Below are 19811 nucleotides of genomic sequence, written 5' to 3'. Positions count from 1 at the left end.
ATTTACACATAACACCTATATAGCAGCAAAGCTAATACAGCTTGTGATTAAAAATGTTTAAAAATAGCTAATAAATCAGATTATCTTGAGGTATTATTTCTTGCAAGTCAAAATGGAGAGCAAAAAAACAACCCTAATTTTTTAGTTTATGTATACACTGAAAATAGCAACAATAAAAATAAGCCTTTGTAGCAGACATATTCCATCTTCACTATTATTTTGCTACCTTTGGTAAATTATTGGGGCAGATCTTAAAGTTAAAAACCCACGTTTAGAAATAAGTGCACGCTTCACCCACTATATAGCAGCAGACTGTTTGCCCCTACGCAAAACATTCTCATATCTAATTTTAACTTTACATATAAAAATAACTTGGAGAAAATACAAAAGAACATTTTATTTTAACATGAAAATATCACAAAAATTAGTAAGCCTGAGATGTAGGGTTTTGGTGAAAAACAAGAGGCTTGTAGTGTTTTGGCTGCTGATAAAGATGCATGTATTGATAGCTGGGGTGAAAGCAGAAGAATGCACTTATTTCTTCTGCATGTCAGTATCTTCAGACACAGTAAGCCACATGCACCCTTTCTTTCCTTGTTGAACAGAGGCCGGTCAGCTGTTCTTAGTTCCAGCGGAAGTGGATCTGACGTGGGCGATCAGCACCTTCCTTTACCAATGGCTTATGGAACTCACGTCCTGCACGGGAGTGGATATTTGCCCAACAAAACTCACAGTAATACTGCAGGCAAGTGACATTGGCACAAAAAAAGGGAGCAAATTTCCCACCACAGCGTGCGCCCTGGCACTCATCACACATCTGGTCATCCAGCACATATGGCTTCACCTCCACCTAGAAAAAGAGGAAGACAAGTCCTGTCAAGTCTGCTTCAGACCCCACTTTAGCACTGATTTAAGAGGTTCATGCAGTGTTCTAGAGAAATGGAGCAGCACTCAATGCTGAAAGGAAGAGGCAGATTCTTAGGGTGATAGTTTTGCCATGGTGGTTTAATCACTAAGTCGTGACAGACTCTTGCAATCCCATGGACTGTAGCCTGCCAGGCTCCTTTGTCCATGGGATTCTCCAGACAAGAATACTGGAGTGGGTTGCCATTTCCTTCTCCAGAGGATCTTCCTGACCCAGGAATCAAACCTAGGTCTCCTGCATTGCAGGAAGAGTTTTTACCAATTGAGCTATGAGGGAAGCCCAGTTTCACCACCTTGTAGGTTCAAAGTACATCATTTTGTTCTTGCAGTAATCTTTTTATAGGTCTTAGGTTCATAATTGACCATGTGACTCAATGAGCACTTAGTTTGGTAATTTTATTGTATTTTGATATGTTTCTTCTGAGAACTATTAACTGAATACTATTTACATCACTATATTCCCCAAAGACAAAAAATAATTTATAAAAACTATAAAATCCTAATTGATTCACAAAACATTCCACCCTCACCTTTCTTGAAGTTGACATCTTTAAAACACCTGTGTGTTGATCTTTTCAGAGGTGGGGGTAACCGTGAGTTAAAATGAGCAGGGCATGGAAGACAAATGCACTTACACCTTTGTTCTCTCTTCCCAGCCCCACCGGTGAGATGGCACAACCGTAACAGCCCCTGGTCCTGGCAATGCTGCTCTACTGCAGGTGAGAGGTATGCCCTGCTCATAAATAACTGGTACCACCAAACCAGAGCTGTGGATGATCCTATGAAAGGCATGTCTAGACTTCTGAGAACTAGTAAGGCAGAAGTCAAAGTCCCACTGTGACAGTGTGACTCAGGAGAAGGTCTCAGACTTAAGTCAGCTCTTGACCTCAGTTTTCGTACCCGTGAGATGAGAAAGGCACTAGACCCTGCTTCCTAGACTTGTGAGGATTAGATGACGCAAGTAAAAGCATGTAAAACAGTGCTTGGTACCTGGTAAAATACTCTGTAAATTAGCACTGGCCACTATTAGCTGCAACGGCCTTACTTTCTGGCTTGTGAGAACTTTATGAATGACAGGTTACTGCTTCTGTCTGCCTGAATAGTGCCAGGCAGTCTAAGATCTCTGCACTTCCTGAGAGGAGAGAAAACTGAGTGTTTAAATGGCTTGGTTTGCCCAAGGTAAAAAAATAATGACCTGATGATTTCTATTTTGAGTGTATTCTACTGAAATACTTGCATGTGTGTAGAAAATAAACATATAAGGGTATTTTCTTCAGCATTATTTTGAACAAATAATACAATAACAACAAACTGGAAACAACTTAGCTGACTGATAAAAAGAACTGTAAAACATTTGATAGGAAAGTAATGAAATAACATTTTTGTTTATATTTGTATTGGACAAAAAGTGCATTTTCAGTATGATCTTATGAAAAACCCAAAGGAACTTTTTGGCCAACCTAATATTTCATGGTTAGGGTTAGGATACACCTGAAAAAAAAAGTGAAAGTTAGTTGTTCAGTCACATCCAGCTCTTTGTGACCCCATGGACTGTGGCCCACCAGGCTCTTCTGTTCATGGAATTCTCCAGGTAAGAATACTGGAGTGGGTTGCCATTCCCTTCTCCAGGGGATCTTCCTGACCCAGGGATCGAACACAGGTCTCCTGCATTGCAGGCAAATTCTTTACCATCTAAGCCACCAGGGAAGCCCAGTAAGCTTTGGATCAGCAGCTTATTACAGGACTTGAATGATTTTCCAATATGCAACTTACGCGTTTATCAATATCACCGTGCTGAAGCTGAACGAACCGGGCACTGATGGCAGCAATGTAGCTCTGCTGATTGGAGAAAGCAACTCGACCAGCACCTTTTGGATATTTCAGCTCTGGGTCTGTATCAATCCCTGCATAACACACGCCACCATACAGCCGGTCCATGATCATAGCAAGCTCCACTGGAAAAGAAAAGAAGTGCACATCAAATGGGAGAGAACACAGTGAATCAACAGTCTTAAAGTATTTTTTTTTAAGTGAAAGTCAATAGAATAATGCTCTCTTCTAGATCCAGTCCTCTGTCTTGTACACTAGGGACCATCTGTTCTCACCACAGAAGTGGACCGCTCAGCTGCCCACTGGACCAGTCATATGATATCTAACAGGCCCTGTAGCAGGCACTGTGTCCTACACGGTGCTCCCGACCTTTCGCTACCTGTCTAAGCGTGCTCCAGTGTGTTTTCACTGACTCAGTAAGTGATGGAAAAGATGAAGTTGCCAACTCAAGAGGCTTGGCTTCATCCTTGCTATTTTTTCTGTCTCCCACAGTGCATGCAATCCCATGAACTTGATTTCCAGACATATCTAGAATCCAACTGCTCTGCCTCCATGACTAACATCCTGTTTCAAGGTACCGTTATTTTTCATCAGATCATGGCAATAGCTTTATCACTTCATTTCTCATCCGTGCTCTTCTCACCCCCAAGTTTATTTTCAAAACAGCACCAAGGGTGATTCTCTTGAAGATATTGCAGATGGCAATGGCTTAACTGAAATTTCTGCTTGGGAACTCGGAATGGAGGCACAAACTAGTTGTCAAAACCACAATCTTCTTCCAACCTACTCCAGTGTTCTTGATCTTCTCGGTAATGGTACCACTGTCTACCTAGTAGCTTAAGACTGAAAATTGAGATTGAGCCTTTGCGTTTACTTCATAAATACCTGTAACACTTGTTCACTTGGCTCTTCTACCACCACCACCACTGATCCAAGCCACTGCTAACTGTCTCCTGGACTGTAATAACAGGCTTCAGAATTGGTCCACCTATATCTACTCTCAACTCAACTCTCCCCTCCACAAGTCATCAGCTAAACTGGTCTTTCAAAAATGCAAATATGATGTCTCTCTCTTTTACTTAAAAACCCTTCATTGGTTTCCCACTGCTCTGAGGATAAATATCAAATTAGCTGTTAGACTTTTATGATCTGACTGCTATTTACTTTTTCAGTGTCTTCTGTGTCTCTTCCCTCATTCCATATACCTTAGGTGGTGACTATGGACTCCCCTCAGTCCCTCTGATGCACTCGGCCTCCCTCCACCGAATGTCTTTGAATATGCTTGACCCCTTTATCTGAAACACACTCCACACAAACTCCTTCTGTTAAATCTTTATATGTCAGCTCAAATACAAGTATTTTGAAAATATTAGGCTACATCACATTTCCTTGCTTTATGCCCTTCTGTTTCCTGTAGTGCTTCTTTGTAGTAGGTATACCTGTTAAGTATTTACACGTGTGAACAGTCCTTTAACATGCAACTCCCATACTGGAAGAGGGTGTTCTCAGTGATGCAAGGAGCTAACACACTTCACAAGGGTGCACAGTATCATAAAACCTACTTGTACTGTGGGCATTTATGTCTATAATTATGTACCATATGACATCTTCTGGTAGATCTCTGGATTCTGATGACTGATGAACATAAGTCTGTCATTCAGCTATCTAAAGTGTCTTTCAGATATCAGAATCAACCTGCATCAAATAAACAGACCCCAAATTCTCACATCTTAGACAGTTACACTTAAGCAGACTTAAGTGCCTGAGTGGATTCTTCTTATAGAGTCTGTCTGGAGTTAGCTATACATAGTGATAGATGGTTGTCCTATTCTCCAGTTCCTTAATGGTCTCAAGAGCAGTTTTTAGAATTTGTCTCGATTCTCCAGCAAGCAGCTGTTGGAGGACAATCTGCCCTTAGCTGATCCAGTGGTGATATATACACAATAGGTGCCCAATGTTTACTGAATCAATTCATGTTAAATGATTTTTGTAAAGAAACAAACTTTGTTAACATTCTACTTACCAGCCCGTAATGGCCTAGGAACACCTCCAACAAAAATTGTTTTTCGAGGATCCAAAGGCTGAGAACCATCCATCACAAAATCACTATCACTCAAATTCCAAGGACGGATCTGAACCTGTGAAGAAGACGATACTACGGCCTTAGGTCTCGCTGCTTTAATAGCTGATGAGCTTTCTGCCAATTGTGGTGCTTTCATAATTCAGAATTTTGGACAGATGGTTTGGGAAACAAATTGTTAATATTTTAATCTAGATACTGTAAGTTATATGAAGTTTTAAAAACCGAACCCTTAATGCAGTAGTTTTTTCACTAATAATCATTTCAAAACAGTTTTTGGAAAACTTTCATTTGTAGCTTCAAGTTTGAGTAGCATTTACTTACAGGTTTGTCCTTAATGGTTGGGCTGGAAACACACAGATAGAGTTTTCCATCCTCTTCAATACAAGCATCAATCAGTGCCTGAACTGAGCTCTCTTCTTGAAAGAGAAGGAATGCATAGCCTGTAACAGCCATGAAAATGAGGCAGTTAAGTCAAGGTCAGTGATTTCATCCCAAACTTCAGTACTGTTTAGAAAACACACACCTCTGAAGTAGATAAAAAATGAACTATCAAATAGGACTACAATCATTACGTTTCTATTGGAGAACACAACATCCTGTAGAATAAACACAAACACAAACACCTGGTAAATTAACTACTTTATATAGAGCATTTAGTATCTGATATTGTACTAAGAGCTTCACATAAATATTTGATTCTCAGAGTAAGTCTATGAAACATTATTCCCAATTTACAGAAAAAAAGAAAAAGAAAAACAAAACAAACCCTGAGGTGTCAAGTGGTTGAATTACTTGCCCAAAGCCAGTCACATAAGCAAGTAGTTGGTTGATTAATTTCAAACCTAGATCTGCTCTAAGGTTGATACTGTCTCCTTAAAGAATTTGGCTGGATTAACCAGTTGAGCCCAGCAGAAGCTACAATTTTCTTCAGGTGCCCTCAGGGAAAGACAAGTTCTAGAGCATACTCTTGGGCAGGTGGAAGGAGCACATGTGGAAAGACCCTGGAATTCCTGTAAGTAGGGGAAAATTTCTCAGTCAACCTGACCACTTCTAAATGATACTAAGAAAACTCTCTTAGGGAGGTTGGAATGAAACAGATTCCTTCAGGATGGGTCAGACTTTTAAATCAAGTCTCAAAATGGCTGAGCAGCAGAACACTTTTTCCAAACAGTATGGAGACTGGGTTTGTACTTTGGAGTCAAGTTCTTGCTTAGATTCCTATGCTTTTTTTGGAAATATGCCCTTCCTCCTTTCCTTGTGACAACCAGTTGTCAATCTTTAATCAGATATTATGTATCCATCAGGCAGAACACACTTCATTATAAAAAGAATGCATCAAAATTTACAAGTTTACTATTATGTGATTATTCCCAGCAGCAGATAACTATAAGTGACCTAAAAACACCCCTTTCCCTTGACAAGATTTCTATGCAAACAAATTTAAAGCAATGAAATCTAGTCCCACTATGAAAATGCCATCAAACAGGCCATCCATGTCTGTTCCATTAAACAATGGGAAGAGTGAGTTCATGTTTTACTAGAAGTTAAAAAAAACACAGCTTATTGCCAATAATTGCTTTCAGTGCCACAAAGATCTGATATGACACACAAAAGAAGTACTTCATTTTAATAAAATTACTATATTTGATTGCACAAATAAGCAATCAAACCATTTCTATTTCTACACAAATAGAAACTTCCATATGTATGATTATGCAAGATCAGAAACATATCTTAGACTTTTATAATTGTTGGAAACAGCTTGAAAAAATGAGAAAATAAAGACTGGCTTTCTATATGTGGAGGCATTAATTTTGATACAAGCTACGGTTCTGAGAGCTATAACTGTTTTGTAATAATGAAGGGGTATAAGATCAATTTACTAAAAGAGCATTTTAAATTAAATTTTTAATGTTATGTTTTATGATGCTAGTTTTTATATTAATATTTTAAATTGCTAAATTACTTTTGTGATTATTAGGAAATAAATATTTGTATCACAAAAATTAAGCAATATGGCAGATAAATTTTAATCTAGCTAAGGCAAGCCACTAAATATTAAAATAGTCTCACCAAAAATACCACCTAACATGTTCTTTAGAATTTATCAGTGCACGCTAATGTTTACATTCAATCCATGGAGTTGCAAACAGTCCCAAATGACCTGGCAAACAACAATGTCTACTCAAGGTGAACCTTATTCACTGCAAAGGACAGGCGTGTATAAGTGCGGTTCAGCATGCAAGGGCTCAAGTCAATCCCTCCATTACAAGGCAACTTCATCAACTGGATGTTTCTACACCAGTGTTTTCCAAACCACGGAATGATGAATTCCAGCAATGACAAAAATGCATGAACGTGCAAGGTTTAGGAACACTGGTCTTTGGCAATGGGTACAATCAACTATAACTATACCAAAATACTATGATTTGCCACCGCTGATTTTTTGTTGTTTTTCTTGTTTTCAGTTTGAGAAAATAACTACCACAAAATTACAATAACAATAACAATGCAATAGTAACAATGACAGCAGCTCTTCTGTTTCATGAAATCAGAAATCAACCTATCTCACTAGGCTTAAATCTACCCCTTATCTGAACAAGAAGTCCATGCAGAAAATGTGTACCTGTCTTGATAGAAACTAATTTCAGTACCTTTCTAAACTTGTACTTCAATCCCTGCCTGTAACTCTTCTGAACAGCTTTTTTAATTTATCTAAATTGCACAATCTCCTTTAGATTTAGTTCAAATTTTCACAGTGAAGCTTTCCTCTACCTACTTCAGGCCAAAGGATAAACCATCCTATAGTACTTCTAGTTGTTTATATCACTTATTAGGCAACTTTCAATCCATGAATTACTGAGGATACAAAGATGAGTAAAGACACAGTCTGACAGATTACTGGAAAAATTCGAAATTAATAGGTTCTGACATTAATAGATATAACTCTAGCTGTGTTGTGGGAGAAACACGGGATATCCAGAGATGTGGACAGACTAAGTCATATGTCTGACATGGTCCAGACAAAGGATGATGGTAATTTAGGCAGAAACGTCTGGAACTAACAGGCATTTTTATTGAACATTTGGTAAAATAAACTATAAAAGACAAGATCATAACACTGAACAACAGATTAAAACCAAGCTAAGAAATGAACATCTACATCAACATGAAGCTAGCTTTCTCTCTAAACCAAGGATGCAAGACCTCCAGATCCAGCAAAGTCCAAAATCATGTGAAAATTTAGAGTACATGGAGAGAGGTCCATAGGTAGAAGTAGATTCTAAAAGCTGCCTGAGATCCAGGCTCGAAGGATTCCATAAGATTTAAAGGTTCAGTTCAGTTCAGTCACTCAGTTGTGTCCGATTCTTTGCAACCCCATAGACTGCAGCATGCGAGGCCTCCCTGTCCATCACCAACTCCTGGAGTTTAAGGTATGTGTGTGTATATATAAATATAAATCACATATATATAAATCACTGCATTATTCCATTCTCTAAAAAACGACACCATTCATAGGAGTTCTATAATTCTCAATGATAAAGGTGTAGATGGCCTGAACAATTTATCACCAGAAACCCTGAGCTGGTTTTTGGATGCCAATAACTCTGACATGTTTCCTTTCCCAGAGTCGAAATCAGCTTATTCAATAGATCTACTGGAGTCTTTTCCCCAGGCTTGAAAAATCCACTCAACCATGAGAATAATGGTGTACTTTTTTATTTCTAAAATTACATTTGAATGATATTCAAAGTAAAGTCTTTCAATCTACCCCTTTCTTTTATTCACCTATGAGGATCTGCCACGACTGGCTGGATTCAGGCTAAATTCTCTCCCCCTGCTCACTCCAGGCAGGTGATTCTTCCTCTGCCCACTGATGATGGCATCACTTTGCTCACACAAATGTTAGCTCCATTTGTGATGTCTCTTCTCTGGATCAGTCACCGCAGTATCCTAGCAATACGTAACTCTGCACATCTTATCTCTTTATGTAACTGAGTTTTCCTGACCATTCGTTTTCTTCTCTATCTAAATTCACCAACAGAGTATATATTACTCTCCTGTCATCTCTGGAACACTTAAGGACAACTTGAAATATTCATGGGTTTGTATTTTATTCTCACTTCATGCATTTCTTAATAACCTCAGATATGCAGATGACACTACCCTTATGGCAGAAAGTGAAGAAAACTAAAGAGCCTCTTGATGGAAGTTAAAGAGGAGGGTGAAAAAGTTGGCTTAAAGCTCTAACATTCAGAAAATGAAGATCATGGTTTCTGGTTCCATCACTTCATGGCAAACAGATGGGGAAACAGTGGAAAATCACTGCAGATGGTGAATGCAGCCATGAAATTAAAAGATGCTTACTCCTTGGAAGGAAAGTTATGACCAACCTAGACGGCATATTAAACAGCAGAGACATCACTTTGCCAACAAAGGTCTGTCTAGTCAAGGCTATGGTTTTTCCAGTGGTCATGTATGGATGTGACAGTTGGATTATAAACAAAGCTTAGTGCAGAAGAATTGCTGCTTTTGAACTGTGGTGTTGGAGAAGACTCTTGAGAGTCCCTTGGACTGCAAGGAGATCCAACCAGTCCATCCTAAAGGAGATCAGTCCTGGGTGTTTATTGGAAGGACTGATGTTGAAGCTGAAACTCCAATACTTTGGCCGCCTGATGCGAGGAGCTGACTCATGTGAAAAGACCCTGATGCTGAGAAAGATTGAGGGCAGGAGGAGAAGGGGATGACAGAGGATGAGGTGGTTGGATGGTATCACCGACTCAATGGACATGAGTTCGGGTAAACTCCAGGAGCTGGTGATGGACAGGGAGGCCTGGCACCACTGAGTGACTGAACTGATGATACATTTCTTAATTTCACTGAGCGGAGACACTTTTTTATATGTCTATGCCCAAGCTACTGAGAAGGATACCTTAGGCAGAAAAAAGACTCAAATATTTGTTGATACAAGCCTTTGAAATCATTATCAAATCATTATAGAGAAGGCATAGCAAGTCTATGATGATTCTTGACTGCCTTGAAGTGCAACAGTTTTCAGAAACATTCTGCCTCACTCGATACATTGTTACCGACCTCTACAAATTACTCTATTAGTTTTTATACAAAGATGTACTCATATTCAATTCTAAAAGAAAACACAGAGTAATTGATATTATTTCTTTGTGAAAGGGAAAGGACTGTGGCTTGCCAGGCTCCTCTGTCCATGGAATTCTCTAGGCAAGAACACTGGAGAAGGTAGCCATTCTCTTCTCCAGGGGGTCTTCCCAACCCAGGGATTGAACCTAGGTCTCCTGCATTGCAGGCAGATTCTTAACCGTTTCAGCCACTAGGGAAGATGAATTGTTTTTTCAGCTCTCATATAACTTATTCCTTAGCAAATAGTAACAAAAAAACCCTCTTACCTTTTGGTGGAAAATAGGACTTGCTTTCTGCTTTATGAGGCCAATCCACGACCAAAGGCCCAAATCTTCTGAAGCTAGCAGTTATTTCATCTTAAGAAAGTACAGTAACATGCATTAGGAATTAATTTTAATGATTCATTCTAAAAAATCCTGTATTTTGTTATTTTAAAAGATTTAATATTTTAAAGTGCCAAATAGCCTAAGATAAACTAGAATATAAATACTAGAAACATGTTAAGATTTAATATTTTAAAGTACCATATAGCCCAAGACAATATAAATATAAGCCCAAAAATAGAAATGCTAGAAAAAATGTCTAATATCCTCATTAAAATGATACATAAAATTTAATCTAGTTAGTCAAAGTAGTTTTTAAGCAGCATATTGGTTAGAATAATCAGTTCGGCATGACTTCTAAAATATTATATAATACCGTATGGACACTAAGGGATTGACAGTATAGCAATCATAAATAACACTGACTTGAAAAACATGCCGACATTATATCAAATTAAAGATCCATAAAGATCTTGATAAAGTAACATACTGTAGGGAAAAAAAAGTCTGCTGAACAAGACACATAAAGCCTTAATATTTCTAAAATATACTAGGGTCTATACATGCCTGGTAGTTTCACTGAAAGATGTACAGGTCAAATTCAATGACACGTTCATACTTATTTATCACATGGAAACTTTTTGGTACAGACTAGTATACAGAATAAGTCTGTGGATATTTGAATTATAACTGAAAAAAATTCCCAAAATGTAGTACTATTTTCTCTATTATTACACTGTAAACGAGAGTGGCATATTTCCCATAGTCTCACAAGTATTAGTTTCAGTATTTTACATTTATCTTGAATTATCTTTCTTTAGTTATTATTACACAGGATAATTTTTACATATGCTTATTATTCTTTATAAAATCTGAATTTTCTGTTTATGTACTGTTTCCATTCCTTGTTTAGGTTGTATAGTCTCTTATCTGTCTCTAAAAGTACATTTACACTTAAGTTTAATTTTTGATTCTTATACATTAAAGCTGCATGGTTGGTTACCTTTAATTCATTGTGTGTGTGTGTGCATGTGCGTGCATGCATTACAGTCATATGAAAAGTTTTTATGTACGATTAAGTTACATATATACAAAAAGTTTGGTCATATGTGTTATGGTCATACAAAAAGTTTTTTAAAGTTTTAAATAAATATATAAAATATAAAGTTTAATGTAATTAAATATGTTCTATATTTTAAAAATAACAGATATGAACTAAATGAAAATCTGATTTATAAAAAAATGCTCACAGTAACAATATGTAAAATATACAAAGTAAAGAAACACACTTAGATCCCCATTCACACTATATTTCAGGTTTTTTTCTTTAGTATCACAAGTCATCATTTTACCTTCATCAATGTCTGGAGGAAGACCACCAACAAAAACTTTTCGAGAGAAACGTTCTATTCGCTCTCCATTCTGATGAGCTGAGTAACATGTGGGTGAATTTAAAACACCAACTTGATCATTATGCCCATCATCCAGCAAGCCATCATCTATTGGAAAGAGGGAAGAACGACCTAAAATATAAGAACAAATATAACCTGAATCTCAGATCTAAGAAAGTGATAAAAGTCAGGAATAAAAAGAGCAACAATTAAAGGCTTGAAAATGAAAGTGAAAAAATAAAAAGTGAAAGTGACATAGGTATCAAAAATTAAGGAACATTCAGATAGCTTAAAAGTTCAATTACCTGAATTCAAGAGAGACGTTGTTTGAGGGATGAGTTAGAAATAAACATGGCCATATGATAACAATTATGTCATGAACAAACACTAGATCACTTCGATTTTTTATGGAAAACAGCAAGAATCTGCTGTATGGGGATGGTTAAACTGCATATGTAATCGAAGAAACCTTTTAGAAATTGGTGGCAGACAGAAACGACACAGACTAAACTGATAAGAAAACAACAACAACAAAACACTTGCAGACCATAGTAATGAAGGATGAAAGTACCAAGTTATACTTGCATATAAGATCTTGATGTATTGCATGTGTGTCAGTTACATGACAGGGTGGACAGAGATTCTGCACACGTGCAAAACAGAAGAGGCTCCCCTCCAGGACTTCGATCCCCACCTGAGCCCACCCTTCAGGACACACCCTTGTACAAGAACAGACTATATAATCCTCTGTAGCAATCCTGATGCTGGATTCTGTGGGGATCACAATAAATAAGTAAGTAAGATGACCTGGTAAAACAGTCTCTAAAGTGCTTCAGAGGAAGTGTGCTGGAGGAAGGGAGTAACCTGGCTAATAAACAGGCAATTTCTTAAATCCCCAAGTGAAACTGGATAGCAGTTGTGGTAACGGGAAAATAGAGTTAAGAAAACGTAGGCTAGTAGACTATTTGTAAGAAAATGGTTTTGAATAAATATTTCAAGTGGAAGGAGAAACATAAGAGAGAGAAGGAAAAAATGAATTTATTTAAGAAATAAAAGTCATGTTGGCTGAAACATGTTGGAAAAAAGGAAAATAAAAGCTAGAAAAGCACCCTGGGCTAGACAGAACACTTAACCTTGAATGCCAGGCTAAAGGACATATTTTATTTAGTCAGTGACAAAACAAAAAGGAACAAACAAAAAACAGGCGCTCAAGCACGATAATAACTTTTCCTGTATTTTTGGCAAATATGGTTAATGTGGTGAGAAATGAGCCAATCAGAAGTCCTTCAAAAAATTCAGGAAGGATGGACAGTTGGAGGTACCTGAAGCAGTGAAAAGTAGATGGGAAATGAAACAAAAAAAGAATGGAAAGGAGGAATCAAAAGGTTTTAGAATATGAGTGGTAAAAATCATTAACTAAATAAATATAAGGAGAGTAAAGACCTGAAACTGCCACAGGAAAGGGAACTGTGTCTTAGACATGTGAAAGTTCACCAGCTTCACATCTGAGATGTTCAGAAATGTGGAGAAAGGAGAAGAGTCACATTTGGGGTCAACTCACCAGTAAACTGGTGAGAGCTTAATGTTCTTTATAACATCACTGATAAGAACCCCAGTGAGAAATGATAAGGAGAGTACCTCAGGAAACTTACAAGGGAGAAATGAAAGAATAAAAAAAGCAATGAAGAACAATGTGAGATGTTAAGATAATGATTTGAGAAAAATGACAAGTCGAAGACATGCATGATCTTTGAAGGCAGTAGCATTAGTAAAGCTGCTGGTAGAGTTTTGTGAAGTACAGACATCGAAGAAGTTTATTACAGAAAGAAAAAGAAAATAAGGATGTAGGCAAGGTTTTTTTTTTTTTCCTTCAAGATGGAGTAAAGGATTTTTTAAATGAGGAGAAAATGTTTATAATCTATAGTATGTCTTAATATAAACTATAAATATTCAATATAAAGTGCCATTAATGTGCTATCATCTTGAAAAGTATGGTACGTAATGATGCAAATGATATAACAAAGACAGCCTGAAATGTGATGGCCTGCATCGAACTGGGGCTGTTGGGCTGAGGAGGGGGTGACATGTCTGTGAGCTATAGCTAGCTAGATGTTAGAAATAAGAATTTTAATTTTATAAGATCAAAAATAGGGGGAAAGATCATATTTGGTATAGGAAACAAATTATTCTGCATATTCAAATTCAATTTAACAAGATGTTCTGAAATATACCCATGTTCACTGAGTAAGTCTATGAATATTTAACTTTCCCAATACCTTTGCTATCAGGAATAAAGACCATGAAAAACAAATGTCAATACTCCTTGTGATCAATAGAAAGAAAGCTCTTCAAAATGCAACTATTTTCCTTAGAGAGAACCTCATCAAGAACCATCACAAGTAATATTAATTATGAATAACTAGTTCAACTTTCTATGGTTGGACTTTAAATGAATAATTCTATATTTTAAGAAGAATAAGATGAGGTAGAGAAACAACCTCAATATTTAGTTTTTGATTAAAACGATAAATCCAAATTTTATACTTATTTCAGACATGCCAATACTTAAACAGAAATACTGAATGCAGTGATAAAGAAAATCACGATATAAGCAATATCAGAGAGGTGACCCAAATGACTTAAAATTTTTCTCTTAACTATAATATTTTAAGTATAAAATGAATTTTTCTGTATTCTCCAGGCCAGAATACTGGAGTAGGCAGCCTTTCCCTTCTCCAGGGGAATCTTCCCAACCCAGGGATCGAACCCAAGTCTCCGGCATTGCAGGCTGATTTTTTACCAGCTGAGCCACAAGGGAAGCCCTATTCTGCATTACTAACTATAGTATTCTAACTATAGATACTGTCTAAAATACCACAGTTAATATAGTAACTATCAAAGATCTAAGTGTAATCTATGTCTCAAATCTATTAACCAAAGTTCAGATGAACAAAAGATACAATGAAAAGGCTGGAAATATGTCATATACTGGCCATACTCATGATAATCTTTATTGCTGGGAAATCACGACCACTTTCCTTCTAGAAGCCATAAAGGCTCTAGAGTTAAATACTCATTTAAAAGAGGAGTTAACTAAACACATATCATCAACAAAAATACTGTTTTTCATCTTTCCAATTATCCTTCCCTGTAACCCAAATTAACATGACTATAAAAGAAGAACCACTAAATAATTATGCCTTCCATGTACTTCAAAAATACTTTCTAAGAAAGAATAAAAAAGAAAACTAAAATTACCAATACTAAGTATGAAAAAGCAGACATCAATCAACACAAAATGTATGGTTTTTAACAGACTGAGGAAATTCCCATCTATTCCTAGTTTCCTCAGAGGATTTTTAAATCATGAATAGCTGCTGAATGTTATCAGATATGCTTTCTATATCTGTGGTATTTCTACGGCATGCACATATGCATGGTATTTCTAATTCCTTCTGCTTATGTGGTGAATTATAGTAACTGATTTTCAAATGTCAATCTTACATTTCTGGGATACATCCCACTTAATCATGATACATTTTCCATTTCTATAAATTTCTGGATTCAGTCTATCAATATTTTCTTCAGAATTTTTACCTCTATTTCATGAGGGATACTGGTATACAGTTTTCTTATAATATTCTTGTCAGGTTTTAGTATCAGGGTTATAAAATAAGTTAGGAAAAGCTCTACTTACAAACACAAATGCAAGCAAATTAGCTTACACTAAGACACCTAAAATGTACAATAAAATTTTAAAAAGTAACTATGGTAGTTACAATAAATATTATAGATAGAAGCAATAAGAGATGAAAGAGAAAAATAGGACTATACAACGTTGGCCAATCACTGCCAGTGAAAGAGTGTGAGATGGCCTCTATGTTGCCAGGCCTATTCAACAGCTCACCAAGATCTCCTTTCAAGATGAAAGCAACATAACAGAATGCATATTCCTGTAAATAGGACTCAAAAGTACACCTTCTCCAAAACCAGGAAATCAGCAAAGATTTTGTAGTGAGAAAAACTGCAGCCACCACAAATGTGAGCCTCATTTATGATGTTAATCATAATTTCATGATCCTTTGGGGCTTCCCAGGTGGCTCAGATGGTAAACAATCTGCCTGCAAAGCAGGAGACCTGGGTTTGATTCCTGGGTTGGGAAGATCCCCTGGAGGAGGAGATGGCTTCCCATTCCAGTATTCTTGCCTGGAGAATTTCACAGAGAAGTCTGGCAGAGTCCATGGAGTTGCAAATAGTCGGACATGACTGAGCAACTAACACATACCCATACAATCATGATTCAAATTACTCACTTTAAAGTATTTTTTAAAAAATCATTAGAGAATGCATGTAACTTCTACTGCTGTTCTATACAAGCAATAATAAAAACTCTACTATGAGCATCCTTAAACTGAAGACAGAACTAAAGACAAACTTACATATATGCTTGTATGACTGACAGTTACTCCTCAATATCTGGTCCTCTTACGTGTGCAGGTGTATGTGTAACACAGATGGATGCCGTTAGAGAAGTAATGGGCAATTACTAACTTTGACACTGGTGGCTATGCTAATATGCCCAAAATTAATCATTATACTTGGCTTTTCAGACTGTAGCCTTATTCTGGATGCCCAGAATAAAGACGTTTCCCAACACAGCAACACAGCACGGACAGGCAGGAGAGGAAAACCAAGTATTTGTGCAAAAAATTAGTCAATTTATAGCTTAAAGGTAAGCATGGTTCTTTGATTTTAATGTATATCCTGTACTTTTATTTATTGATTGTTGGTTTAAAAATTAAAGCAAATGCAAAACAAAGTAGTATTATTAACAAAAGAATATTCCTCCCATGCCTCAAGATCCTAGCAGCCACTCCACTGGGTTAAATAACCCACCAGTGTGATGGCATGAATTTTATTTCATATGCAAGGATTAAAAAAAACTTTCAAAACAACAGAAATAGGTCTGGAACTGATCTCTCTCAAGCACCACCTGTAGAATTAGATAGAATCACTATCCGGAATGTTTCTCCAAAGAACTAAGACAGGAGCTTTATTTATTACTTAAAAATGTTTTGCCCCAATAATAGGTTTGTCCTTTCTCACAGGGAATAAGATATTTAATTTTTAAAAAATCAGTTAAAACTTAGTACCCTATATGTCTTTGTAAACTAATTGTTAGACATAATATATTTGGGTTAAAATTGAGTTCACACTAATAAACTATCAGAAAGAGAAAATAAGAAACTAATCCCATTTATAACCACATAAAAAAGAATAAAATACCAATGAACAAACTTAACTAAGGAGGTGAAAGACCTATACTCTAAAAACTGTAAGATGCTAAAGAAATTTAAGATGACAGAAATAAATGGAAAAATAGACTGTTGTCATGGATTAGAAGTGATAGTTAAAATTTCCATACTATTCAAAGCAATCTACAGATTCAATGCACTCCCTATTAAGATACTAAAGACATTTTCCACATGATTAGAACAAATGATTCTAAAATTTGCATAGAACCCCCCAAAAAATAAAAAAATAAAACTTTGAATAGCCAAAGCAGTCTTGAGAAAGAAGAACAAAGCTTGAGGTATCAGGCTTCTTGATTTTAAACTATACAACCGAGCTAGAGTAATAAAAACAGTATGGTACTGACACAGAAAGGACACACAGATCAGTGGAACAGAAAACAAAGCTCAGAAATAAACCGACATGCTTATGATCAATTAATCTGCATGGCAAAGAAGGCAACAACACACAAGTGGAAAAGACAGTCTCTTCAAAAAACAGTGCTGGGAAAATGGAACAGCTACACAAAAAGAATGAAACTGGATTACTTTCTCACACCATATACAAAAAAATAGTCAAAATTGATTAAAGACTTAAATATAAGACCTAAAACTCCTAGAAGAAAACACAGACAGTAAGCTCTCTGACTCTGGTTTAGGCAATATATTTCTCTGAATATGTCTCCTCAGGCAAAGACACCAGAAGCAAAAATAAATAAACGGGACTATGTCAAATGATGAAAAGCTTTGCACAGTGAAGGAAATCAACAAAATGAAAAAGCAATCAACTGAATGGGAGATGACATCTACAGATGATAGTAAGGGGTTGATATCCAAAACATATAAAGAACTTACACAACACAGTATCAACAACAACAAAATTTCAAAATAAGCAGAGGACCTGAATTGGCCTTTTTTCCAGAGATGACATCCAGATAGCCAAAAGATACACAAAAAGATACTCAACATCATTAATTATTAGGCAAACCACAAAGAGATGCCAACTCACTCCTGTCAGAATGGCTATAACAAAAGGGCAAGAAATAACAAGTGTTGGCACGGATGTGAAGAAAAGGGAACTCATGCAATGTTGTTGGAATATTACTCAGCCATTAAAAAGATGAAATCTTACAATGTGCACTAACACAGATGACCTAGAAGGTATTAATTACATTAAATGAAATAAATCAAAGAAAGATACTGTATGATTTTACTTATATGTGTAATCTGAAAAACAACATGAATACACAAAACAAAACAGAAACATATTCAGATACAAAGAATAAACTGGAGGTTGTCAGAGGGGAGGAAGGTGGAATAAACGAAATAGAAATAGGTAAAAGGAATAAGGAGGTTTAAATTTCCAGTTTATACACAGAGATATATCAATAATGGACAGCATAGGGAATATAGCTAATAATACTGTAATAATTTTGTATGGTAACAGATGGTTACTAGACTTACCATGGTGACCATTTTCCATAAAATACTGAATTACCACGCTGTACATCTAAAACTAGTGTAATATTGTATGCTGCTGCTGCTTAGTTGCTAAGTCATGTCCAACTCTTGTGACCCCATGGAATGCAGCCCGCCAGACTCCTTCTGTCCAGGGGATTTCCCAGGCAAGAATATTGGAGTGGGTTGCCATTTCCTTCTACAATACTACTGCATGCAAATTATAATTCAATAAAAAGGTGAAAAAAGTAGTTATCAAAGATGAAAATTGTCAGCCTTTATGTCATCATGAGAGGATTTGGTAGTAGTGATGGTTAGGGAGTATATACTTACTCTGGCTATTTTACAAGACTGTTAAAGAGTCAAATGAGTTCAAATTAAATCTAATCACAGAAAATCCTGGATTAATTTTTAAGCAGTATTTTAAGTATAATGTATGATTAATACTTATTCATTATGGCACAAGAATATGAATGGCTATATACCAGTATGAACAAATCCAACCACTCTAATTAAAGCTCTGTAATTTTATTCCCTTTACAAGTATTTCTCCCATTTTCCCATTTCATATGTAATATACTAAAATCTACTGAGTAAAGCTTTGGGCTTGCCTGCTAGAAAAGACTGCTTTGTGGTTTTTAGTTTCACTAACTAAAATAGATTCTTTATTTCTGTTATTTAACATAATTCTATATATTTTTACTCCACTGGAGTAGAGCAGCATTTTAATCCTGTACCTATTATTGTATTAAAAGGACAGGCTGAAGTAACAGAAATATTTCAGATTGAGAGATAGTGCTTAAGTTACACTTCACACTTCTTTCACAACCTCCAAACCTACTCCAAGCTCAGACCAGTATGTTCACTCTCTGAATGAAATAAACATTGAAAATATAAGATAGACATAAGAGTCTTTCTCCTTTCTAATCCTGGCCCTCAGGCAGCACTGTAGTAGAACTTTTTATGGCTCCCAGGGTACAGAAATACATAGAGGAGTACTTTGCCAACAAAGGTTCTGTCTAGTCAAGGCTATGGTTTTTCCAGTGGTCATGTATGGATGTGAGAGCTGGCCTGTGAAGAAAGCTGAGCGCTGAAGAATTGATGCTTTTGAACTGTGGTGTTGGAGAAGACTCTTGAGAGTCCCTTGGACTGCAAGGAGATCCAACCAGTGCATTCTAAAGGAGATCAGCCCTGGGTGTTCTTTGGAAGGAATGATGCTAAAGCTGAAACTCCAGTACTTTGGCCAACTCATGCGAAGAGTTGACTCATTGGAAAAGACCCTGATGCTGGGAGGGATTGGGGGCAGAAGGAGAAGGGGACGATCAAGGATGAGATGGCTGGATGGCATCACCAA

General features: G+C 36.6%; 1 protein-coding gene across 8 annotated transcripts in view; it reads right to left on the bottom strand.

The window, feature by feature from the left end:
• Window positions 1–19811, bottom strand: part of CPEB2 (cytoplasmic polyadenylation element binding protein 2) — a 68903-nt gene that overhangs the window by 3136 nt on the left and 45956 nt on the right. For 6 of the 8 annotated variants that reach the window (XM_055589119.1, XM_055589120.1, XM_055589122.1 and 3 more), the window contains 6 exons: window positions 11670–11840; window positions 10261–10350; window positions 5159–5277; window positions 4778–4892; window positions 2698–2879; window positions 1–850 (listed from right to left, as the gene is read on the bottom strand). The exon at window positions 1–850 is cut by the window's left edge and continues 3136 nt beyond it. In XM_055589119.1, the coding sequence (XP_055445094.1) occupies window positions 623–850; window positions 2698–2879; window positions 4778–4892; window positions 5159–5277; window positions 10261–10350; window positions 11670–11840 (905 nt within the window). In that variant the 3' untranslated portion in view covers window positions 1–622. The remainder of the gene's footprint in view (window positions 851–2697; window positions 2880–4777; window positions 4893–5158; window positions 5278–10260; window positions 10351–11669; window positions 11841–19811) is intronic. The other 2 variants (XM_055589121.1, XM_055589124.1) reach the window with 1 other exon arrangement.

This window comes from Bubalus kerabau, chromosome 7 (genome assembly GCF_029407905.1).
Source record: "Bubalus kerabau isolate K-KA32 ecotype Philippines breed swamp buffalo chromosome 7, PCC_UOA_SB_1v2, whole genome shotgun sequence".
NCBI classification, from domain to species: Eukaryota; Metazoa; Chordata; class Mammalia; order Artiodactyla; family Bovidae; genus Bubalus; species Bubalus kerabau.
The sequence above is the reverse complement of the archived record's forward strand: the minus strand, read 5'-3'. Positions and strand labels throughout refer to the sequence as shown.